General features: G+C 40.6%; 1 protein-coding gene across 1 annotated transcript; it reads left to right on the forward strand.

Moving 5' to 3' along the window:
- Window positions 1-519: 519 nt before the first annotated feature.
- On the forward strand, window positions 520-18,143 carry LOC101543401 (high mobility group protein B1-like). The gene is made up of 3 exons (XM_055126013.1): window positions 520-683; window positions 10,665-10,739; window positions 17,555-18,143. Exons 1-3 carry the CDS (start codon window positions 520-522, stop codon window positions 18,141-18,143), a joined length of 828 nt encoding a protein of 275 aa, XP_054981988.1.
- Window positions 18,144-26,499: the final 8,356 nt, after the last annotated feature.

Raw genomic sequence — 26,499 nt, forward strand, 5'->3', positions numbered from 1 at the left:
GGAAACCCTAAAGGTGTGCTTTTCAAGCATGCAGCCTAAATATTCTCCCCCCTGCCGCCCATAAGTCTCTTCCAGAGACCTCACTAGCAGTGGGAGAGACTATGGCAGTGAAGTGGGAAAGAAGCACCTCCAGAGTGCAAAAGGAACAGTGGTAAAGCAGTTCAGAACCCCTAAACGGTTAGCAGCAAAGACTGGAATCCTGAAGAGCCAATCAGTAACAACCCTCTACATAGTTTATCTGAAAAGGAACTCAGAGTTGAAGCTATTAGGATGTTTAATGAGGTCAAAGGAACTATGGAAACCAATAAAACACATGAAGACATGAGAGCATAAGTGAGAAAACTACAAGCAGAAATGACAGATCTGAACAACTTGGTAGGTGAAATAAAATCCCAGTGGAAGACCTCAACAGCAGAGTGAGGGCTTCTGGGGACAGAATCAGTGAGCTTCAGGACTAGTTACTAGAATACCTTTAGACAGCAGCAGAAGATGGAAAAAAGCCTCAAAATAAGTGAACACATGATAAGAGAGCTTCGGGATGGATTCAACAAGAACAAATTAAGTGTCATTAGGGCCCCTGAGGGCCAGGAAGACAACCCTGATGAAGAAATAACAGTCAAAAATATTGCTGAGAAGTTCCCAGAATTGAAGAATGCATGCACCCAGATTCAGTCAGCTGAAAGGTACTAGCATAAAGTTATCCAAACAAAAATACTCTAAGATCAAATATGGTTTTTAGTCAGAATAATGGAAGCACTAGGTAAGGATAGTACACTGAAAGCAGAAAGATCAAAGAAGGAAACTATATGCAAAGGAGCATCTTCAAGATTTACAGTGGACCTACGAAATGAAACCTCTGAGCCTGAAGACAGTGGTGGGATATAGTGAAAAAACAGAACGCAATAAACTCCTTTCCAAGAATACTTTGCCCAGTAAACTCTGATTCAGATTTGAAGGAACAGTACACAACCTTATGGATTAACAATAGCTCAAAGCCTTCATAGATACAAAACCATCTTTACAAGAAGAAATAAAGGGGCAACTTTAAGGCAAGACAAATCCCACAAACACACTAAACTTCTTCAGAAAGATTACACAAAAATCCCTGATAATAATCTCTCTCAGTGTTAGTGGATTAAATGCATTAATTAATAGACACAGAGTGATAGGATGAATGAGAAAATTGTATTTAGAATTCTGCTGTCTTCAAGAAACATACTTGATTAGTCAGAGTAAACATAGACTAAAAGTCAAAGGTTGGAAGATAATTATTCAAGCAGACAGCCCCTCGAAAAGGCTAGGGTGGCCAAACTGGTATCAAATGATATAGAATAGGCTCTAAAGGTCATAACAGACAGTGCTGGTCATTTCTTAATGATCAGAGGACATATACAGCAGTACAAACTCGCTCTCATAAATATGCATGCATCTACTGAGGGACCAACAAAGTACTTAAAACAACTTCTAAAAGAATTGAAGTAAAGTGTTGATAATACAGTAGTAGTTGGAGGCTTTAACACTGCTGTTTCACCCCTTGATACATCACCTAGACTAAAGCACTGTAAAGAAAGACTTGTATTGAAGGAAGAAATATATATGGATGAGAAAAATATATAGATGAAAAAATATTAGAGATTTTTATTTCCCCAAAGCTGAATACACATTCTTACCCAATACACATAGACTATTCTACAAGACAGACCACATACTGAGACATATCTCCAATACTGAGACATACCTCCATAAAATCAAGAGGATAGAAATCATACCACACTACCTTCTCAAACCTTGATGCACTGAAAATAGAAATGAATCACAAAGGAGATGAAAAGTGATTCAAGCACCTGGAAATTAAATAGATTTTTACTGAACAAATAGTGGATCAAAGGAAATCAAAGTGGAAGCTAGAAGATTTGTGGAAACAAATAAGAATTAGGACAGGAGCTACCAAAACTTGTGGGACACAATGTAAGCAATGTTAAGAAGAAAGTTCATAGCCATGCTATAGTTCATCAGGAAGTAAGAAAGGATCCACATAAATAACTTAGGAAACTGGAAAATGACTAATAAAAGGAGCTCAAAGCAGGAAGATAGAAGGAAATAATAAAACTCAGGGAAGAAATGAATGAACTGTAACCCCCAACTCCCCAAATTCAAAAGATTAACAAAACCAAGAGTTTGCTCTTTGAGATAGTAAACAAGATTGATAAAGCCCTAGCAAGACTCACAATGAAAGAGAGGAGGAGAATTCTTATAAACCAAATCAGAAGTGAAAGGGGAACATCACAACAGACAGCACAGAAACCCAAAGGATCATCACATATCTTCTTGGCTGAACCAAGTTGATTTAGAATACCTGGACAAACATCCTTACTGAAGAAATTAAAATAGTAATCAAAGTTTTTTCTAAAAACAAAAGCCCAGGTCCAGATGAATTCACTGATGAATTCTTTCATATCTTAAATTGGACCTACTTCCAATTCTATACATGTTCTTCTAGAAAATTGAAGAAACAAAAACATTCCTAAATAGCTTTTACAAAGCAAATATCACCTTGATATCAAAAACTGACAGACACCAAAAAGTAAATAAATGAATAAAACAAATGGGACCATATTAAACTAAGAAGCTTCTGCACCTTAAAGGAAATTATAACCAGAATACAAAGACAGTCCATGGAATTGGAGAAAATATTTACCCAAAATACCTAATAAAGGGTTAATGTCCAAGATACATACTGTATCCAAGGTGGAACTTCACAAGAAAAATCATCCAACTTCATAAAAAAATGGGAACTGTAGATGAACATAAACTTCCTCAGAAAACAAATACAAATGGCCAAAAGGCACATAAAGAAATGCTCTGCATCACCAATCATCAGGGAGATGCAGATCAAAACAACAATGAGATGTCATCTCATACCACAGAGACTGGCACACATCAAAAAGAACCTGAATTTCCAGTGCTGGTGTGGATGCAGGGGAAAGAGGGACTCTCATGCACTGCTGGTGGGAATGTCTGGTGGTCCAGCTTTTTGGGAAAACAGTATGGACACTCCTGAAAAATCCAGAAATTGAGCTTCCATTTAACTCAGCAATCCCACTTCTCAGAATATACCACAAGGGCTCAAGGACAATGTGGAGAACAGATATTTGCATTCCTATGTTCTCTATAGCATTATCCACATAGCCAAAATCTGGAGCAACCCAAGTGCCCAAGAATATATAAAGAAACTATGGTACATACATGCAACAGAGTATTGTCTGTAAACAAATTACTTTGAAATGTGTTGTTATGTGCAGAGACCTGGTAGGTATCATGCTGAGTGAAGTTTTTGAGAGATAGAGAGCCTGGCACAGAATGATCTCTCTCATATGTGGAATATACGAAAATGTAGTGGAGAAAAAATGAATAATCAAGCCAGTGGAAACAAAACATGAGAACTAGTTGGCAGTCAGTAGGAGACATACCACCTGAGGGAGCTGGGGGATAGGTTAGGGAGGGGACAAGGAGGACAGTGGAGGGAAGATCAAATGGGAGGAGGAGGTGGTGTTGAAAGGTGGTAAAGTGTTTCATATGAAACCCTATAGGCAGCAGCACAGAAAACTACAATGCAGAAACATGTACTTTAAAAAAATGCCTTTGTAGAGGCACACTGGGATGTGGGGGGGCAGAGAGGGTTGTATGATCACCAGATGGCTAGGGAGCCCCATGGCTCTCCCTCTTGCTGCCTGCATTCAGTGGTCTTGGGCTGCTTGCTCCCCATCTGGGACAGCGGATGCCCTGGGTAGATTAAGGAGGAAACGACGGCCAGGATGGTTGGTGATCAGTTGCCATTTATTCTGTTCTCCCCACGTACCTGTTCCAATCTCACTAAACTCTCATTCCAGTTTCACACTGCCCCTCATTCCCGTCTCCTTCTGTCTCTCCTGCTCATCTCTCCATGCTCCCACTAGCTGCTGAGTCTCTCTCTTGTCTCTCTCCATCTCCAAATTGGGGGTAGCCACCATACCCCATCCGGTAGCACAATCAACACATGAAAATCCTTCTTCTACTCCAGGACAAAATACCACTGGGTGTTTCTCCTCTCCTTAGTCCAATAACCTAATTAACATCTCAATTCTACTTCTTAATATTAGTTATTTTGTATGGACACAGTAAGAATTACATTAAGCTTGTAGGGTGGCTCTACTGGGGAAATCTCACTATAGATCTCAGACTACCGTGCTCAAGCCAGATTTATATTTTCTAACTCTAGCAGGGTCCTAATCCAATCATTACTTTTTGGATCATGACAGAATTTGTCCATGACAAATTAAGTTAATCATTATGGCTCTTTGGCCTGGCCCATTTCGATGCCAGGGTAGTTCACAGCTTGACCTGGGTCCTTCCCGTCCTCATCAGGATCCTGCTTTTGGGGTGCTAGGAAGTAAGAGCCACTGAGGCTTAAGTTGAGAAAACAGATACCTTGGAGTGAATATTATTCAGAGTCAATTAACTCCCAAGTTACAGAAGCATAACATTAACTGTCTTCCTGTGTCTATACAAAAAGGACATTGCTCTGAATTAACTACGCAAAAGACTTAAGGAGAAGAGAAAAACAATATTTACAAGTTAATAGAGTCTAATTAGGAGATAAAGGTAATTGTTGGGGAAGCAGAGCACAAAGAAAGAGGTTACAAATAAACACAGAAGAATGGGAGCACTGTGATGTAAGTGACCCAATAAACCTAAGTTCCCTGTGTCAAGGCAGAAAAGAATAAACCAGTGTTATCCTGCAAGGGAAGGGGAAAATTGGTGGAGGGAAGTGGGATCTAGTGAAGAGATTGGTGTTGAAACAATGTAGCCTGAAACCCAATCATGTGTAACCTTATAGTTTCACAGTGACTAATTAAAAAATGGGAAAACAAAGCAAAAAAATCCCGATGTCTGCTACATGCAAAACTTGTGGTCCAGTCCCTTTCATCCTCTCTGAAGTCCCTGTGCTGACTCTTAGCGGCACCAAGAAGAGGGTGAATCTTGCAGATATGGTTGTTATGGATGGCTGACTACCATGATCATGCTGAGAAAGAGTGTATATGAATTTCAGTGCAGATTTCTCACAAAGAACAGCCACCGTGTTAAATATTCAACTGTAATTTGTCACTCAGCATACTCTAAGAAAATGCTCAGCATAATTATTCCCTGCTGCTCACTTTTAATAATGCCCTGATACTATAGTATTGCACGATGAGCCACAATACTCTGAAAAGATGCATTACAAATTAAAAGTACTTGATGTTCATTTGATGGTAACTTTAGCTCAGGTGATATAGTATCTAGAGTAAATCAAACAATAAATGCAAGTCTTTTTAGGCTTCATTATTGTAAAGCAATTTGTTAATTTTTAAAAAAAACCTGTAAAATATGTGGTTACTATTCCCTATGATCGGTTAAATAAAAAGAATTATTCAAAAATAAGGGCTTTGGATATAGCTCAGTGGTAGGACATTTGCTTGTCTTTCATATATGAGGGCCTGGGTTCTATCTTTTTTTTTATTGAATCACCATGTGGAAAGTTACAATGCTTTCAGGCTTAAGTCTCAGTTGTACAATGCTGAAACAACCATCCCTTCACCAGTGCACATATTCCACCACCAAAAAAACCCCAGTATATCTCCCATCCCCCCACCCACCCACCCCTGCCTGTGTAACTGATGAATTTCACTTTACTTTCTCTTTACTTCAGTTACATTCAATATTTCAACAAAAAAACTCACTATTATTGTTAGGAGTTCCCCACTAGAGTCAGATCTGCTGTGAAGAGATATGAGTAAATAGCGGTCACGTGGTTTTGGATTTCTGTATTTTAGCAACTAAATCTAGGGAAATTTCTTCCAGAAATTGGATCATTGCAAGCTTGTATCTCTCATTAGTGGTTCTCATAATATGGTGGTCACTACGCCCTTCCCCCTTCCCTCCCGCCCCCTGCAAGGAAAAGGGAAGAGAGAAAAACCTTCTCCCTGCTGGCCAGGCATGGGGCTGTGGCTTAGTTCTCAGTCTGGAGACATTTCTGCAAGAAGCTGCCGGTACCAAAAGCAGTATGGCCTCTGGAATCATGCTTGTGCAGCTGCGGTGGGGCTGCACACGTGTGGCCACCAGGATCACATCTCAGCAGAGAGCCTGGGTTCTATCTTTGGTACACATATGTGCTTGTGAGCACATGTACACAACTGTGCATACATGCACAAACAAGAATTATTCAACAATATCTAGTAAACAAACTTCTCATGATTTTTGGTTTTAAAATACACTTCTTTTTAAATTTCTGGTTTCTGGTCCCATCTGGAAGGGTTTAGGGCTTACTCCTGGCTCTGTGCTCAGGGATCACTCCTGGTAGTGCTCCATAGTTACAGTAGTTACGGTAATGTAATCATAAATCGTAGTGGACCATATGCATGCCAGAGATCAAACCTGGGTTGATTATGTACAAGGAAAGTATTCTACCTGCTGTACCATATTCCAGCTTCTATCATTTACTTCCTATGGGGAGAGGGATGGTTATAGTAGGTCTATATTTAGGGGTTTAGTACATATTTTGTTTACTGAACAATTGTAGAATGTTAAGAGGCAACAAGCAGAACAATATCTCTCTATTCGTATTATCCAGGTTCTCAAATAATGTAATTTTGCTCAAGGTTTTTTTCTTATAATGCTGAAGCAAAATAGATTACAGGTAAGCTCACTGTCTGGAAAGGTTTTTACTTTTCTTTCTTTGTTTTTGATTTTTCTCTGGATTCTTTTGCATTTAGCTTATCGTTATATTTCAGTGTTCTCAGACAGTGTGTGTATGTGTGTGTGTTTGTCCTGTGATGGCAGGTTATCCCATCCTTTCCAGATTTCCTAAACATGTGAAAAAATGACTAAATGAATACATGAGTACAAATGGTTAATATTATAATAGTTTCAGGTGTTTAGAACTTTGAGTCTCTTGCCTGCATGCCTGGCTGTCTTTCCCGGGGCCCCTCGGAGGGGATGGGCTCCAGCTTCCCTCCCTGCCCCAAGCAGAGCTCCCGGTGGCCGAAGACCACTGGAACCTAGCCACAACCATGCTCAAGACTCCTCTCCACACGTTCAGACAAGCCTCATGCATGAAGGAACCCAGGTGTGTGTAATCCCATCAATGGCCAACATCCAGAGACTTAAAAGCAAGCTCCCAGAAGTGCGCAGCCACAAAGTGCCCTCGCAATATCTTATAACCTACTTCTTCCTCTGGGAGAAACTAGCAAGCTACTGAGAGATTCCTGCCCGCATGGGAGAGCCTCACAAGCTTCCCATAGTGTATCCATACATTCATATGGTGTATCCATATGCCAAAGTCAGTAACAAGCTGCATCTCATTCTCCTGACCCTGAAAGAGCCTCCAATGTGGCATCGTTGGGAAGGCCGAGTAGAGAGAGGCTTCTAAAATCTCAGGGATAGGATGAATGGAGAGGTTACTGAGACCGCTCGAGAAATTAGACAATCAACGGGATTTCGTGATTGTGGTTCGTGATCATTTAGAACTTTGGCGATATTTTGAAATAATGAATAGAATAATAGGTACTTCACTCCAGTTCATATCAAGTAGCTTCTGTTAAGTTAACATAGTTATACCTTATCACTGTCACTGTAACTGTCATCCTGTTACTCACCGATTTGCTCGAGCAGGCACCAGCAATGTCTCCATTGTGAGACTTGTTGTTACTGTTTCTGGCATATTGAATAAGCCACAGGTAGTTGTATCTTATTTGACTTAAAGTCACAATTTCAAAGAACCTACAGTGTTGCTCTATGAGGATTTGAATGTATTGTGTTATAGTGTATAAGACACTTTCCATATGGTATTTCATATATACCCACCAAAACTCTGAATTGTAGATGCACGCAATTTATGAATGAATGAGGCTCAGTTCAGAGAGTTGTTGAGTCATATTAGTCATATATGTCGTGTCTGGTCTCCAAACTAAGGTTTGCTCCTGCCAAGTTCAGAGCACTTCAAATTACATGTCTACTACTGGGAATCTCCCCTTCCTAATATCTTCACTGGTCTCTATAGGCAAAACAGAACAGCCCAGTCTGGTGTGCTTCTAATCTTCCTCTGTGGATCCAAGCTACATGAAATACACTAAGTATTTTCAAGACTAGGGGCCCTGGACACTTGTGACTCATTTTCATCTTTCCTTTTGCAACAGATGAACTAAGACCTAACTGAGAATTGTATTAATCTGAAAAGTAGCTCATATGTGTTTTGATATCCATTATTGGTATTCTTGTTCAACGGACTTCCAAAGACCATAATGAAAAACTTCTTTGTGGTATTTGTGGCTTGTTAAATTGTTAGGCACTTATGTTCACACATGGCTGCTTGGGACTTATGTATGCTAGTTATAGGAGATAAAACAATACAAAAATATATAGCCCATATCTTTAAGTAAGTCATAACATAGAATGGAAAAATTATGTCAGAATCACACAGAAATCTTAGCATAATTAACAAAAAGTTAAATCCATGTATGAATCTATTATAGCCATTCAGCCTTGCTGGATAGTTTCTGTTTGCCTTGGTAGATTTATTATTCATTCTTACTCTCCTGTTCTTACTCCCCTTGAGGTTGATAATAATTGACTTCAGAACTTAACTGCTAAATGCTCTAGTCAATAGGCTTCTTTGCTTCTGGTTAGGTTTGTTTTATGGTAGAAAGAGATAAAAATATTTGCTTCTTTGCATTCCTCCTTGTTGGATATACCTCTGAGAATTGGTATTCACTGTATACTAAGGACATTTCTCACTCATGGACACCCAATCCTACAGATAAATTTAATCTTTCCCATTGATCCTCTACACTTGATATCTGCTTCTTAAAGAACCTCCTAGTCATTCAAGATTCTGTTATCTGGCTACAAACTGTCAATTCAGTTACAGCTATCATCATATCTCACTTACAGTCTCTAGCCTCTCCTCTAAATGCCCTCATGATGGAGCCATATTTTGAAAGGCCAAGATTACATTTCAGCAGCAAATGCTATTTTGTTCATGGAGAGTCTCTATCCATGCCTCATTAAAAGTTACACCTGCCTTGAGTAAGCAGCAAGAACCTGGGCCAGTGGCACCACAAGCCGGAGAATGCCCCAGACCCCAGAACGGGCCAACAACACTGGGGCACCAGATGGAGAAGGTACAACCAGCACGCCTTCTCCAGATGGAGCCCCAGAGACACTGAGTGTCTATTAACACGGCTCCAGTATGTGGGACTGAGACATCTTTCCAAAATGCGTGGGGGCACTGGAATGGGGCAGCGCCAGCCCAGTCTCCAGCCTACCCTGCTGCCAGAAGTCACGCCCTCAACCTGCCCTTGGTGCCATTTTGCCGCAACAGTCAGCAGCAAGAACCCGGGCCGGTGGCACCGCAAGCTGGAGAATGCTCCGGACCCCAGAACGGGCCAACAACACTGGGGCACCAGATGGAGAAGGTGCAGAGTCCCTGCCTTCTCCAGATGGAGTCCCGGCGACACTGAGCTTCTACTAACACGGCTCCAGTTTGTGGGACTGGGATATCTCTCCAAACCGCGTGGCCGCTTACATGGCGCGTTAGCTTTCCTCATATCCAAAGAAAATGCTCAGGAACGGCTCTGCCACCCCTGAGCGGCCATTATACAGAGGCACAGAAACCCAGAGGCTGCTGGCAGCTCCACTCGTGGACTTTGAACTAAACTACAGTCCCATGCATCCCCGGGAGGGAAGTTTTTTGTCCTCATCCTTTTCCCCTCTTGGCAGCATGGCGCCCACCACCATTTAGTGCCAATTGGACACAGAGGTAGGAGCTTGCAATGATGGGACACATGGGGAATCTTGCAATGGAGGGGGGGCAGAACTGGCCCTGCTTCCTGCCCTAATGAGACCCCAGTGGCCTCCCATGAACAGCTCCCCCACTCCTGAACAGCCATGATCCCAGAGGCACACAAACCAATCTCCGAATGCAGCGGCTGCTGGCAGAAATACCTCTGGTCTTAATAACAGAATCCCAAAACTGGGTGGCCAATTTCACGACCATGCAACATCATATGCTCATTGTTATCAACAATAGAAAACATACTATCTAATGATGCCATTCTGACAGGTCTGAGTGTTGGGGGAAAAAGTCCAAATAATGATAGTGAGTTTTCGGTCAAAAATTGAATGTTATCACAGCAATGAGAAAGTTAATTGAAAATAATTTGCCACACAGGCAGAGGGGGAGAGGGAGGAAGGGTGTCTGGGGTTCTTGGTGGTGGATCATGTGTTTGATAATGTGTGTGGATGGGTGTTTGATAATTTTATGACTGAGACTTGATCCTCAAAGCCCTGTAACTGTTCTCATGGTGTCTCAATTAAAAAGCATAAAATGAAATAATAAATTAAAAAAAAAGGTTACACCTGCCTTCACCTCTCTTCCTGATAGCATATCAAATAATGATACACTTCATTCAACTGATTATTGCATTCAATCTCCTCACCTCTTATTTACATATTTGTCTTTCTACTCAGACCACTTTGTGCTGAGGGAAAGAATTCTATTTACTCACATCTAGAAATAAGTTAGTTAGCACGTATGTGGTAACTATGCATATCTGGTCTTATTTTATTTATTTATTGACTCATTTCAGCAATGCTGGAATTGAATCCAGGATCTCATGCATGTATGATCAATTAGACTTTGATCAAGTGGACTTGCTTACAGGGTGAGTACACCATTGTTTTGTGACTCTAATCTGTGAATAATAGAGACTGCTTGTTTTAGCTTTTCCCACTCAGTCCTTTGCCATAAGGACTTGGACATAATGTAAGATTATGGGAAAGGATTTGAAATGAATTGATTATGTATAGGATAACAGTGCCACAGGTAGCTTAGGCTTATTTGGGTTACTACCATCACAGTGCTCCCATTCCTCTGGTTTATTTGTAACTTCTTTCTTTGTGCTCTCTTGACTTGTAAATATTGTTTTCCTCTTCTCCTTAAATCTTTTGTATAGTTTATTCAGAGCAATGTCCTTTTGGTATGGGCACAGGAAGACAGTAATAAATGGTATGCTTTTGTTATATGGGAGTCATTTGATTCTAAATGATATTTTCTTCCTTTTCTCTGTTCTCTGGACCTTAGCCTCAGCTGCCCTTACCTCCTAGCACCCACAAAGGCAGGATTCCGATGAGGGACTGGATGGACCCAGGGCAAGTAGTGAGCTATGTGCTAGCCTGCATCGAGATGGGCCTGGCCAAAGTGCCTAATGCTTAACTATAAGTTAAGAGCTTGGTTGCGGACAAATGCTGTCATGATTCAAAAAGTAATAACTAGATTCAGACCCTGCTAGGATTAGGAATGATTAACCTGGCCTGAGCGTTATAGTCTGAGTTTGTGCCAAGATGTTCCCAGGAGAGCTGCCCTACAAGCCTCAGTGTATCTTTTACTGTGTCCATACAAAAATAACTAGTATTAAGATGTTGATCGAGTTTTTGGACTGAGGAAAGGAGAAAAACACCTTAAGAGGTATTTTGCCTTAGGGCAGTCAGGAAGGATTTTGGAATACCTCTAGGTGATGTTTTCTTTGAGCCTGGTGAACCCTCAGAAAGAGCTTTCTTATGTTGATGTTGCTACCAGACTTGGACCCAGAGGGCAAGGTAGAGAGAGACAAGTTGAGGTGGAGAGATGAGTGGGGGAGAGGCGGAGGAGGGGAATCAGGGAGTCATTGGAAGAGAAGCAGTCAGAGTCCGAATCCAAAATCCAGAGGTCAAAGGAAGAGTCAGCATCCAGAGAGGAGATAGAGAGCCCAGGTTGTGAGATGGAGCACGGAGAGATGAGCGGGAGACAGGAGGCGGGAATGAGAACAGTGTGAGACCAGAATGGGGGGCTCAGAGAGACTAGAACAGGCACGTGGGGAAAATGGAATAAACAGCAACTGATCAATCAACCGGCTTGGCCCTCGGTTCCTCTTCCGTCTGCCCCATGGCCTGGGCCATCCCAGCTGGGCAAGTGGCCCAGGACCACCCCTGAACCCTGGTGCTGATGGGAAGAGCCACTGGAGCTCTCCCCCAGCCGCCCTGGGAGGTTTAATACAATTATGTTGTAAAATTTTTTAAATAGGGGGACACAGAAAGCAATTTTTAGAGGGCCACATTTGTTGGTGCTCGGAGACTGCCAGGGCTATACCTGGTGGTGCTTGGGGACCATGTGTGCCAGGAATAGAACTCAGGCTATATGCTCCACCCCCTAAGATTTTCTTTAGGCCCCTTTGGTGAGCAATTTTGATTAAAGCATATATATCAAGCAGAGAGCTAAGACTTTCCCAGGTTAAATGTATTTTTGAATTTTATGTACAAGATAAAGCATTATTTATTCACTGAAAATGCTTTTCAAATGTAAATTCTTGTGTGAATTCTAATAGCATTTGCTTTCTGAAGGAAAATGCATCTTGAATTTGGTGGATAGGAACAATATCCTAGTCTGCTTAAAGAAGGTTTTCTTTCCTCAGCCAGTAGCCGGCTTCCAGAGAAAACCCTTCGGCATAAGAAATTAGGATTGTGGGATGTCAAACAGCTTGTAGAGACTGCTTGTCTCTTGGGCCAATGCAACTTGATTTCAGTAAGGAGTGCCACTTTTCCTTTTCATTTCTTTGTTTCTTTTTTTTGTTTTATTGAACCACAGACAGTGGTGTTCAGGGTTTACTCCTATCTCTGCACTCTGGAATTACTCCTGCCAGACTCAGAGGACCTTAGAGGGTACCTGGGATTGAACTTGGGTCAACTGCACGCAAGACAAACACCCTACCCACTGTGCTATGGCTCTGGCCTCTCTTTTCCATTTCTTTGGCTTGCTTAACAAGCCTGTGCTCCTGCTTTTGTGAGTACCCTCTTTCATCTTTAGGTCCACCTCTTTCCAAGAAAATTTTCAATAGTTTGATTCCTACTTTCCAATTCCAGGCTTTTCATGGAGGTTAACATTGAATTGTTTTACTGTCAGCACTGAGTCCCAAAGGTAAACTTGGAAGCAGCTGTTCGCCTCTCGAGTCCCTGGACGTGAAGGTTCTCTCGCTGACTTTCCGTATTACTACATCAGCACTGTCACTAATGCAAATCTATTCCTCCACATGAGGACCGACATTAATTTTATGTTGTTTACGTATTCTTGCCATAAGGTTAAGCAATTCCTACTATTAAGCTTGATGAAATTGCATTACCTTAATGAAATGCACTTTACTGATAAAGAAGAATGTCACTTTCACAAGTGGAAGCACTGTTAGCAAATTTTTACGAGAGAATTCCCAAAATCATATCTTAATTGCTTGGACAGCTGTGTAGTTTACATAACGAGCAAACAATGCCAAGGTTTTTTATTTCCTTTGTCAGCTGTACTGGATGTTAGTATGCATGGTGGACCTTTTTGGGGCCTTTTATTACTTGATTGCAAATCATTCTTCATTGTTGCCCAAATTTATGGAAGGACATTGCTCCCTTAGGTGCCATTTCCTTTCAGGTCTGTAACTGAACATGACTGATGGCGCCAGAGTAACAGTTGCTTATTACTGCGTTCACTGAGCTGTGATTGCTCCAATACTTTATGTTGGCAGATGTGTTTCCCTAGGAACAGCATCTCTGAGACAGAGGTCATTGATCAAACCCCCTCTGGCTGTTCCATTATGTGCAAATTATTGCTAAAAGCAGAGAGGCTGCAAGGGAGGTGGTGTATACTCATTGCAGAAAGAGGGGAGGAAAGATTTTAAAAAAACAACTGGAAAAAAAGGCAAATGTAATGAAGCAGAAGAAAATTTACAACTAAATTAGAACAATGTTTTTATAATGTGAATTAATAGGGAAAGGGGAGGCAATTTAGTGCTTTTGAGAGACACACAATGGGAGAAGAGTCCGATTTTTATCATAAGGAGTAACCTTTAAAATTGAACTTGCTTACAGCATTCTGGGCAGCTGTCCAAGACTGAAAGGGGGGGGCATGTGTGAGGGCTGGAGCCAAAGAAAAGTTGTTATAAGAGAGGAAGGATGAGGCTGGTCAGTGACCGATCAGGGACTCTCTCCTCTGTCCATCTCTGGCCAGTATTTTAGGAACAACTGGAGATGAGAGGAGCACATGCAGAGGGCTCTCATCTCCCAACACCTCAGAGCTGAGATGAAACAATTTTGAACTGGCTCAACAGGGGAAACACATGTAGTCAACTCGTCACTCAGGCTTATGAGAGTGTCTTTGTTTTTCCCCCTCAGCTTCTCTTGGAAGCATCTGCTTATTCTAGGAAAGACAGATGGTCCCCAAAGTGGGAATCTATGATAATTCTGACCATTGGGTTACTCAGGTAGAGCAAGCAGCCTCCATGCTCAGCAGATCCCAATGGCGCTAGGGCTCCCTCGACACATCAGACTACCAACTCATTTCTCTCTCACACTTGCTCTCTAGTGCTGGCAAGATTCACATTTTATTACTGAAATTTGATTTCCTTATCTATGAAATCTTAGAGTTAGGAGCTTTCCAAGGGCATAAGCATATATTTTTGTTGTACATTAGAGGCTTCAGGGACAGTGTTTGATAATTTATGGGACATTGATGTAGATTTTAAAGTACTGCCTGAGAAGGGCCTCCTAAATATTGGGTTTTCCCTATTCCAACAAACCATCAAAGAGAGATAAAAACTTTTAATTTCATTTTCATTATGAAGAAAGTAAAGCTTCCACTGGGAGGCACTGGAAGGCTGAAGAGGTTTTATATTTGTAATTTTTGATGGTGGCTAATGTTCTCTATTGATAATAGGCATACATGATACCTTTATTCTTAGTGGAACTTATCAGAGTAATGCAGTTACCTGTTCAAGAGTGCTTTTTAAATAGATAATTTCATATCAAATGAACACAGTGGAAAACTTTGGTTAACTTATCAACTAAATGAGGGACTGATAGATGGTAGGCCAGTTCAAAGGAGAATTCAAAGGATAAGTGCATTTATGGAAGAGGAATATTAAAATATGATTTCAAATGAATTCAAAAGTGGTTCGGGAAGGTATTTGATTTGCAGATCTATCACTGTCATCCCGTTGCTCATTGATTTGTTCGAGCGGGCTCCAGTAATGTCTCTCATTGAGAGACTTATTATTACTGTTTTTTTGGCATATCCAATACACACGGGCTAGCTTGCCAAGCTCTGCTGCATGGGCTCGATAGTCTCGGTAGCTTGCCAGGCTCTCTGAGAGGGGCGGAGGAATCAAACTCGGGTTGGCCGCGTGAAAGGCGAACGCCCTACTGCTGTGGTATCGCTCCAGTGGCGCAGATCTATGAATAAAATATTTTCAATTGTTATTTTTTAAAGTTAATCTGTATAGATTGTTTATAAAAATTTTATTAAATGTGTAAAGTTTAACTTAGATAGCAGTTATACAAATAAATATTATTTATTTACTAGCATTAGGCATTTTTAAAAACTTAATTAAATTTCTTCTTTGTTGTAATGCTATTTGAAAAAATATCGGACATCATATAAGCAATAGGTTGCTTTTGCTAATGTTTATGCAAGCACAAAGGGAGTAGTAGGAAGACAGGAAAAAGGAATATTCTAGTTTTAAGCCATTTTACTATTTTTCTTCTGCTTCTTCAGATAATGAGAACAGGGGAATAGAGAACTAGAAAAAAGAGTAGGCCCATATTGTTGAGGTCCTTGAATGCTGAAATGGAGAGTTTGCAGTTAATTAAGTTGACAGTGGGATGCCATTGACTATTTTGAGTAGGAGAAATAATATTGCTAGAGTTATGCTTTAAAAAGACTAGTTTAAGATAAGTATTTGGAATGACTTAAAAATGGATGGGATATGGGGAGACAATTTAACTATATTAATAGTTACAATGAAAGGTAGTACGAATTTGAAGGGTAATATAAAATGCTTCATTACAAATTTTATTTCAGCTAGAGGTAGAATTTTGAAGATATAGATTTTTAGAAGAAGCCTGATTATGGGAAACAAAAGATACTCTATGACATAATAGACACTTTGCGGCCTTGCTCTTAACCAGTGGATGATAAAAAAAAAATACTAACAAAAATAGAAAGTGGAGAAAGTGGTATATGGGAGAGAAATGTGTTCAATTTGTGACTATTGATTTTGAATGTAAACAAAAGTTTCTAGGATGTGAGTAGAAATGTAGGAGTGACAAAATCATTGAAGAGGATATATGGAGAAAATTCCTATGATGTGATGAAGTCATAAAACACCCTCCTCTCAGAGGAGCAGGCAGAGAATGCAGAGTTAAATATGGAGCAAAGAGTGATTGGAGATGTAGGAGAGAATTGGGTTCAGCAAAGAAAAGAGTAGTTTCAATCATATTGGGGTTAACAGTGCCAGTTACTACAGAGAAGAGATAGAAGATGGACATCGAGACACACTATCATCAACAAGACAATGCTGGTTCTGTATTGTGGGAATTAATAGGTGGGCGTGGAGCCAGAGGAGGAAACAGAATTAGGATATGTTCAATAAGAAGATTTTTTTAATGAGACGGGAAATGGAAAAAAAGGGAATGGTAATCATGTTTTTCACAGAACAGGGAGATATTTTAAGATGTGGAAAATTGAGCACGATGTCAAACTTGAAGGAAGCTGAAAAACCTCTTATTCTATAAAGTGGTCTTGGTTAGGGTGAAACTGATAGTTCCTGGATGGCATAAGAGAGAGAAGTTTAGGAGCATGAAGAAGCTTATTAGTGGCTAAGGGACCATATCATGAAGAAAAGCAAAAGATTGGTGTGTCTATGACAGTAAGGAGATAGAGTGCAAAGATTAATTTTTCAGTTGTGATAAACTGACAAGTGAGTCTAGAAGATCATCCAAAAGACAAGAGTTCAAGAATTTAGAATAACCATGGTTGTAAAATTCAGATTCACAGGAAGTATGAAAATAACAAGTGATGGAAGGAGCTGAGCTGGGCCTGGGGAAATGGTAAGCCTGGAATTGGAAATGTTGGCATGGAGCAGCATTTATGGTAAGATATGACTGTATGAGCAGGTGGCTGGTTAAAGAGGAGTATTTGTGCATCATGGGAACAGAGAGGAAGTATGGGATATTTGGAGCTGTTGGGCTCCATCATTTACCACCATGAGCAAGGGCAATACCAAGTATTTGAGGATGATCTTTCCCTGCATGCTTGGGAAGAAAGAGGGCAAATTGGATAGAGAGCCTTAAAAGAGGAGAGGCTGTTATGCGAATGTAGTGGACTTGGAAATGATTCCACTTATATTGTTTATTAAAAATGTGGAAGCATAGTTTAAAAGATTTTGCAAGACCAATAAAAATGTGTATTTAGAACAATTTCTTAAGCTTAGAAGATACACAAATACCCTAATGTAAATTAAAAAAATTAAATACAGAAACTTTTTTTTTTACCTTGAAAAACAATAACAACAAGATACAGCCATTGCAGTACATTGAGCTCTGTAAAGACAGTGCCGGGGAAAGTGATAGCTGGATGGACACTGGGTGACTCTGTGCCTAGCTGAGGAAAATAATTAAACGTGAGCAAAGGAGATTTTAAGACGCCGAGAGGCAAAATGTCATCATATGCATTCTTTATGCAAACTTGCCAGGAGGAGCACAAGAGGAAGCACCCAGATGCTTCTGTCAACTTTTCAGAGTTATCTAAGAAGCATTCAGAGAGGTGGAAGATTATGTCGGCTAAAAAGAAAGGAAAATTTGAAGACATGGCAAAGGCTGACAAGTCCTGTTATGAAAGAGAAATGAAAACTTATATCCCTCCTAAAGGGGAAACAAAAAAGAAGTTCAAGGATCCCAATGCACCCATGAGGCCTCCTTTGGCCTTTTTCTTGTTTTGTTCTAATTATCACCCAAAAATCAAAGGAGAGCATCCTGGCCTGCCTATTGGTGATGTTGCAAAGAAACTGGGAGAGATGTGGAGCAACACTGCTGCAGATGATAAGCAGCCTTACGAAAAGAAGGCTGCCAAGCTGAAGGAGAAATACGAAAAGGACATTGCTGCATACCGAGCTAAAGGAAAGCCTGATGTGGCCAAGAAGGGAGTTGTTAAAGCTGAAAAGAGGAAGAAAAAGAAGGAAGAGGAGGAAGATGAAGAAGAAGAAGATGATGAATAAGTCAGTTCTAGTGCAGTTTTTTTCTTATCTATAAAGCATTTAACCCCCCTGTACACAACTCACTCCTTTAAAAGAAAAAAATCGAAATGTAAGGCTATGTAAGATTTGTTTTTAAACTGTAGTGTCTTTTTTTGTATAGTTATCACACTACTGAATGTGTCTTTAGATAGCCCTGTCCTGGTTGTATTTTCAATAGCCACTAACCTTGCCTGGTACAGTATGGGGGTTGTAAATTAGCATGGAAATGTAAAGCAGGTTCTTGTTGGTGCATAGCACAAATTAGTTATATATGGGGATGGCAGATTTTTCATCTTCAGCTGTCTCTGATACAGCTTATATGAAATAATTATTGTTCTGTTAACTGAATACCACTCTGTAATTGCAAAAGAAAAAGAAAAAAGTTACAGCTGTTTTGTTGACATTCTGAATACTTCTAAGTAAATACAATTTTTTCATTAAAAAAAAAAGAAAAACAGTAACAATAAGTCTCACATGGAGATGTTACTTGTGTCCGCTCGAGCAAATTGATGAACAACAGGATGACAGTCCTATAGTGCTACCTTGAAGCTAAAGATAGATGTGATCTAAAACTATGAGATATGATACCAGGTTAACTTAGTAGAGGACTGTCTATATACAGAGGTGTATTTTCACAGATATGTTTAAAACAATGATGTAGATTCAGGAGATTGGCAAGGTATGGTGATGAAGTTCTGCTAAGAGACAACTAGGTATTTCCTTCCTATTTTCTTGCTAGTCTTGGGCCATTTCACTGCTAATCTACACATTTATCAAACAAACAGGAAAGGAAAATGGAGAGTTGAATTACAAATCTGTCAATTTTGTTTTCCTTGGCAGTTCAGGTACAAGTTTTGGTGGGGGTAGAGTTTGAAACAAATAACTAAAGCTATATTTCCTGACTGTTGAAGATTGTTATGATAATAAGCCAATTTCTTTAAATGTTATAAAGAGGCCAGATATATACTCTTTTCTAATATTCTATGAAGTTGGAATGCACACATATTTTTTCAGTGAAATCTAGTCATTAAGGTAGATTTTTTTCTTAAGATTTTTATGCTTTTTTAAAGTAGCAAGTGAAAAATAAGACAACAAGAAGCAGGAGCACATCTGAGGAAATTAAATGTAGTGGGTATGGATTTTCCAGGCCACAGACAAACATGTGCAAAAATGAAATTTTGCTTCTATTTCACACCTGCCCTTGTTTGGTTTATCAGCAGATAATCCTCACCTTGATACAAGATAAATTCAGTGTGCTTTATATTACTGCTTATATTTTAGATATTTCAGGCAAACAGTGAAAAACAATACATTGCCCTTCCGTCCCTTTCCGTCAGTATAGCAATTAAGTTCCCAGGGACTTTGAGGCCTAGGCACATTTGGTCCTGGAGTGGTTTCCTGTCCCTTGGTGGAATCCACAAAAGTATGTCTCATCTTGTCTGGTAATTTGCTGGTCATCCTGTATGGCCTCTGGTTAACGCCTTATATCACCTATTTTATTTTTGAACCACTCATGAAGTTCTATTAGTCCAGGACATCTCTCAACCATAATAAGTTAATGTTGTGGATGCCCAGAGATCTTCTTATGTTCTGTTGACATTTCCTGGGTTGCCTAAGACTTTATTTTGGGGGATGTCCTTTCCAGCATATCTGGCTCCCTCATGTAAGCTCTGAAAATACAGCTCCAAATCAATGATGGATACAACATTTCTCCCTAACCTTTTGTAATCTGCTTTTTGTGATGTCCTGAGATAGAGAACATGGGTGTTACAACATATACTAAGTTTTAGGTCCTTTTGGATGGATAAGAATATCATACACATGGGGGCTGGAGCAATAGCACAGTGAGTAGTGCATTTGCCTTGCACACAGCTGACCTGGGTTCGATTCCCAGCATCCCATATGGTCCCCTGAGCAATACCAGGAGTAATTCCTGAGTGCAGAGCCAGGAGTAGCCCCTGTGCATCTCCAGCTGTGACCCCAAAAAAGCAAAAAAAAAAAACAAAAAAAAAAAACAAAAACAAAATAAAGAATATCACACACACATATATGTATATGTATGTAAATTAAATTAGTCAGGGGGGCTGGAGAAAGCATATTTGGCTGTGCTCGGGGCTTACCCCTGACTCTGACTCAGGGGTTACTCTTAGCAGGGATCTGGGACCCTATGCAGTAGTGGGAGCAAACCTGGGTTGACTTAGTGGAAGGCTTCCAGAACTCTTTTTTCCATTGGTGACATTGGTCCAGCTCTACAGGCTGCAGCCTCTCTGTGAACTGAAACGTTCACTTATGGGATGGCCATTCTGCTTGTTGCATTAGTTCTTGCCTCTTCTCACTGCACTAGTGCAAAGAGGTAGCTGATTTGGTCTCCCAGTCCAACTTTACAGAAAAAGTGTAGGTCTTTCAATTTTCATAAATGTATTGCATTTTATCTCTACATTTACAAAGAAAGCAACAAATTTAGACTGTGCTCTGGTACCAAAAAATAGAAAGGCCAGGTTTTATTTTTGCAAAGAGAATAATTAATGACTCCTTCATTTATGCAAAGAAAAGATTTATTTGGGTTTATGCTCTAGGAGAATGGTTTGTTAATTTAGGCTTTACCTTTTCAGAAAAGGTGGTAATGTTTGCATCTTTATAACAAAAGTGAGGAACAAAAAGTGGTGGCTATTTGTTCTGCTCTGCTGACAGAGATAACTTTGAAAGTTCCAGGGTCTGTTCAGAAATTCCCTCCTCTCTGGCTAGCAGCTTCTAGTCACTTCCTCAGGATGACATCACACTGTCACTGTCACTGCCATCCTGTTGTTCATCGATTTACCCAAGCGAGCCCAGTAACGTCTCTATTACACCCAGCCCTGAGATTTTAGCAACTTCTCCTTACTTGTCTTTCCCAATGATTGGAGGCTCTTTCAGGGTCAAGGAAATGAGACCTATAGTTATTGTTTTTGGCATATTGAATACGCCACAGGCAGCTTGCCAGACTCTGCCCGTGCAGGTGGGATAATCTCAGTAGCTTTCAAGGCTCTCCGAGAGGTGTATATATATATATATATATATATATATATATATATATACATATATATATACAAGTACATATATAGTAATATATATATATATATATATTACTTGTATCACTTATCATCCCGTTGATCTTCAATTTGCTCAAGTGGGCACCAGTAATGTCTCCATTTGTCCCTGTCGTATGCTAGTATAGGCTTTAAGTGAACTTTAATGTCCCAAAGTAGTGAGAGTTTATTGGGGAAATTATCTGCCATAGAGGCAGGGTGAGGACTGCGATGGGGAGAGTGGGGGATACTGGGGACATTGGTGGTGGAAAATGTGCACTGTGGAGGGATGGGTGTTCGATCATTGTATGGCTGAAGCTCAAACATGAAAGCTTTGTAACTGTATCTCATGGTGATTCAATAAAAAAATAACAAACCCTACCGAGAGCTGAAGTGATAGTACAGTGGGGTTTGATCCTTGGCATCCCATATGGAGCATCACCAGGACTGATCCCCGAGTGCAGAATCAGGAGTAAGTCCGGAGCATAACTGAGTGTGGTCCCCAAGCCAAACAGATGACATCAGATGATGGCAAACCAGCTTTAAGTTCTGCTTTAGATACAGTCCCCAAGAGCTTGGATAAAATCAGTTTTCAGGTTCCAAGTTGAATGGCTTCTAATCCAACTCCCAGGTACAGTGGGGAAGTTTCAAGTGTGGCACATAGGCTGTGTGACTGTCCTATTTACAGCTACCCCTGAGAAAGCCTACACAGGATTAGGGTTCTCAGCTCTGAAACAGATGATAACTTTAGGCGTGCCATAGCTGTGCCCCAGGAACAAGAGTATAGCTCTTGATTCCTCCCTGGAGGTGAGAAGTGGTATTCAGTCCAGACCCTGGCAGGAAAGACAGAGACTTACTCCTTACACAAAAACTTGTCCTACTCAGAGGTCTGTTGTGATAGACAGGGTGAAATGTGATCAAAGATCTCCAAACAGGTTAGTGGACGGGAGTTGGGTGTTCCTCCAAGTGGAAGAACTTAATGCAGCACTGACAGTTTTCTTGGATTATAGAACAGTCTTTGATGCCTGTATTAAGGGCTCTAGTTTAGTTGTGTCTAGTGCATGGCTACATCCTATTGGTCTTTCTTTAAAGGCCTTGACTCAGGATTCCAGTGATGGTAGAACTCGGTTTCCAGTGCTCCTAGCACTGAGGAACTCCTAGCAGTGGAAAACCTGACAGAAATCAAGTGGACAGGGAGCAAGCTAAAGGCCTGCCCAGGAAGACATTTAAGCTGGGTAAGAGATAGCAGACCCAATTATCAGAACTCCAGGGCAGAAAGAGAGTTGGTACAGAAGCCCAGGAGCAGTGATTAGGTTTACACAGTTACCTGCAGATTTCACAGGCAAGGTGGTAAAATGCCTTTGACAACATCTCTTGGAGAGCGCGTACAGAGGCTTCAAGACAGCTGAGTGCAGGAAACACAGGGACATTCTGGAGTGGGACATTTGGCTCTAAACGCTGCCTCAGTGGCCATCACATTTGGAGCCAGGACAAAAGTGAAGAACGTGAGGACCAATGTGTTCTTTCAGTGAGCAAATTGGCACCAGAAACCAAGCAGGACTTTGTGTTCAGGGCACTGATGTCCCAAGAGCCCTCAGTCAGACCAAAGGTGGAGAACACCTCCCCCAACTTCTACTCTGGATTCCCAAGACTGCCTCCTGGGAACTTGCTCTGGGCAACACTAAACTTTCGGATCTTTTTCTCAGAGTTCATGGTGACACTGCCAGCTTAGAAGAGTTATCTAAAATCTAACACTTTTCTGCCTCAGGCTGGTACAATTTTTCTGCAGGAAAGAAAACCTTAGCTCGTGAGATGTGACCTCTAGACAAAAAAGCTTTCTTGGTCTGTGAGACCATAGTTTTTCTCTCACTGTCAACAGATACTGAGTTTGGCGAGGAATAGAATGCACTGCCACCAGGATACCTTTTTGAATCTCTCTGTGTGTCAAGTCATAAGACAGCTACCACAGATATTGGAAAGAAGCTTCTAGAATAGTCTATTGGTCTCAGAGACTAGTGAAAGAGGAAACTTCAGTTCCTCCTTGCCAACTGCTGCTAACCACTTCCTTTTAGCTGTCCCTATCCTACATTTTACACATGCCTGCCTATTCCTGGGCTCTTTATGAGAATGGGAAAGTTTACAGTTTCTCAAGAACAACAGTTCTACTCCTGCCTTTGGGCTCACAGGAGACTAAGAGACAAAGGGGCAGTACCTGGGCATAGGGTGAAATATAAAACCTAAAAAATTTTTATAAATAAAATATATAAAGAAAATATAATTATATATAAAGTTAGAATAATATAATACTAGTATATTATTTTATATGTAAGAAAGTGAGCACTTGAGTGGGAGGAACCAGGACGTCAAAGTTGGCAGTTGGGCAGAGGTCCAGGCTGGGCCAGGTCTTCTTGGCTTGCTACCTTGTCCTTATGAGGTAAGTGGTGGTGGGGAAGTGGGGAAGAAGGAGGAAAGAGACTTTCAAAGAAGTCTTTGGTTCCCCATTTGGTGTAGATATTTCAGATAAGGCAATCAGTATTTATAAAGGGATATAATCCCTTTACCTACTTTTAACAGATAACCTATCAGTATCTATATTGCAACCACCACAATGCCCAAAAAGAGGAGAGAGAGCGAGAGAGAGAGAGAGAGAGAGAGAAAAAGAGAGAGAGAAAGAGAGAGAGAGAGAGAGAGAGAGAGAGAGAGAGAAAGAGCCTGCCATAGAGGCATTTTGGGGATGCTGGTGGTGATGGGAGTGAAACTGGGGACATTCATTGGTGCTCAGAAATGTACTCTGGTCAGGAATGAATGTTGTTATTTTATATAACTGAAACCTAATCATAAACAGCTTTGTAAGGGTCTATCTCACTGTGGTTCAATAAAAAAGTCTTAGATTTTTTTAAAAAGCTGGTATGGCTCAAAATCACACACAAAAATAAATAAATGATAATAAAAAGTCTTTGTTTGACTTCCTGACTTGAGGGTCCAGCTTAGAGCTACGATAGCAACATACTGGAAAAAGACCTCTGCATCCAATGTCAATACATTTTAGATTAGTGGTATCTAATAATGTCATCAAGTTCAGATAAAGAAACTCATAACCTTCATTATTGTTGTTTATGCTCTTTTCAAATCTTCATTATTTTTAGTGAATTGTGGTTAAAAGATTTACATTTGGCATCAGCTCTTGTGCATGCGTGCGTGTGTGAGTGTGTGTGTGTGTGTGTGTGTGTGTGTGTGTATGACTATGGAAATAGTGCCTCCTATGGTTGTCATCACTCGCAGAGAAGGTAGGGCATTTACCTTGCAAGTGGCTGGCCCGGGTTTGATTCCTCCACCCCTCTCAGAGAGCCTGTCAAACTACCGAGAGTATCTCGCCCGCATGGCAGAGCCTGGCAAGCTCCCCGTGGCATACTTGATATGCCAAAAACAGTAACAAATCTCACAATGGAGACATTAGTGCCTGCTCGAGCAAATCCATGAGCAACGGGATGACAGTGGCAGTGATGGTTGTCATAGGGAGTTGGCAGGAGAAATTACAAAAAGAAAAGACATCAAGGCAATGAAAACCATGCAGCCTATTCTGGGGCCCCTATACCCATCCAGAGAGGACCTGGGCTTGACTGGATTCAGGAAGCTGAGCTTGGGGCCTGAGAGACAGTACATTGGGAGATTGCACATGCTCCACCAGCGTTTGATTCCTGGCACCCCACATGGTCCCCAGACCCCTGCCATGACTGAGCCCTGAGTGCAGAAACAGGAGTAAGCCCTGAACATTGCTGGGTGCAGACAAAAACCAAAAAATAAAATAAAATTTTTAAAGGAAGCTGTGAAATATAGTCTCTGCCATTTAGTTTGTGAACAATGATTGTTTCTTTGGGCATCCTTTGATCTTAGGAAGCGACTCTATAGTAAATACTTACAGCGTAGACAGAGAAGAAACCAGTGCCTTTTACAACACAGGTAATGACCCTATCTGCCCAATTATTGCTCCTGCTCCTCATTTAGCATTAAAAATCAAGAAAACATTATCACCATCTTTAAAACAATAAAATGCAAACATGAAAGTTTATAAGTTTGTAACTGTACCTCATGGTGTTTCACTAATAAAAATTTTTAAAAACCCAATAAAATAAAATATAGGTAAGCTACTCTGGCTTTCTTGGTGTTTTCATTAAAATAAATAATTATTCAAATATGAAAATCATTTCCCAGGAATGTATACATTTCTGATTTTTTCTTTTAAGTTTTACTTTATTTTTATAAGTTTTTCACAATATTTGATTACAGTAAATATTTGAACACCAATCCCACCACCATTACACCTTTCCACTGTCATATTTCTAATGTTTCCATCCTGAACCCCAAACCCTGTCTCCCAAACAGAATCGAAATAATTTATTTTATATTGCTTGTTAGGAATAATTCACTAAAAATGATCCAAAAAAGGTTTCCTAGAGGAAAGTGTGTGAAGATTGTTGTATTTCACCTAGGCTCCATTATGCCCTTCTACAATTCTACAGTTCTACAGTTGTTAAAGGTTGGGCTTTGTGTGCTTATACACACACAAACATACACACACACATATATATATGTGTATATATATATATATCTGTATAAGTATATCTCCCCCTAAGATTGGTTGCCTTCTACTTTAAACCTTTAAACCCAATCAAATGTGGTGGGCTACTCTTGGTATTTTGGTGGTGCAAAGTATGAGATGTTGCGTGATCCAGGAGTAGATTCACTCGTGGGTAAAGCTCATCCAAGTCTGTGGAGAGAAGCTGTGACCTTGGTGGCAGTTGAGTCCTAGAGGATTTTGGCTGCTGGGACTGGCTCCATTGAGGGTGGGAAGGGATCTCTCCCTCCCCATTTCTGGGTTGCCCAGCCTGGCACAGGGTCTATCGCATCTCTGATTTCTTTTATCTATTTAAAAGAATACATCTACCGTAGTCAGCATTTGGGGATTGATAGTTTCCCTGGGACTCTGAGTAACTAGTCTGCGAGTTGCTCTTTTCCTTCCCTGCCCACCTTCATCCTGTGATAGGAATAATCATTGTAAGCAGCATGAAATTTGATAATGAGCTGTTGCACGGTCAAGCAGTTAAGAGATGGGAAACTGGACACTTTGAAATAGTGGAGGTCACTGTGGAGGCTGGAAATATCTTAGGAGGCAGAATGTACACATGTCATTTTATTAGGATTAATGTTCTGATTGCCCATGGGCAATGGTGTCAGCTTGCAATAGCAGGGTAGATGGAAGCATAGCACTATGA

Source organism: Sorex araneus, chromosome 1, assembly GCF_027595985.1.
Source record: "Sorex araneus isolate mSorAra2 chromosome 1, mSorAra2.pri, whole genome shotgun sequence".
In the NCBI taxonomy this organism is placed as follows: Eukaryota; Metazoa; Chordata; class Mammalia; order Eulipotyphla; family Soricidae; genus Sorex; species Sorex araneus.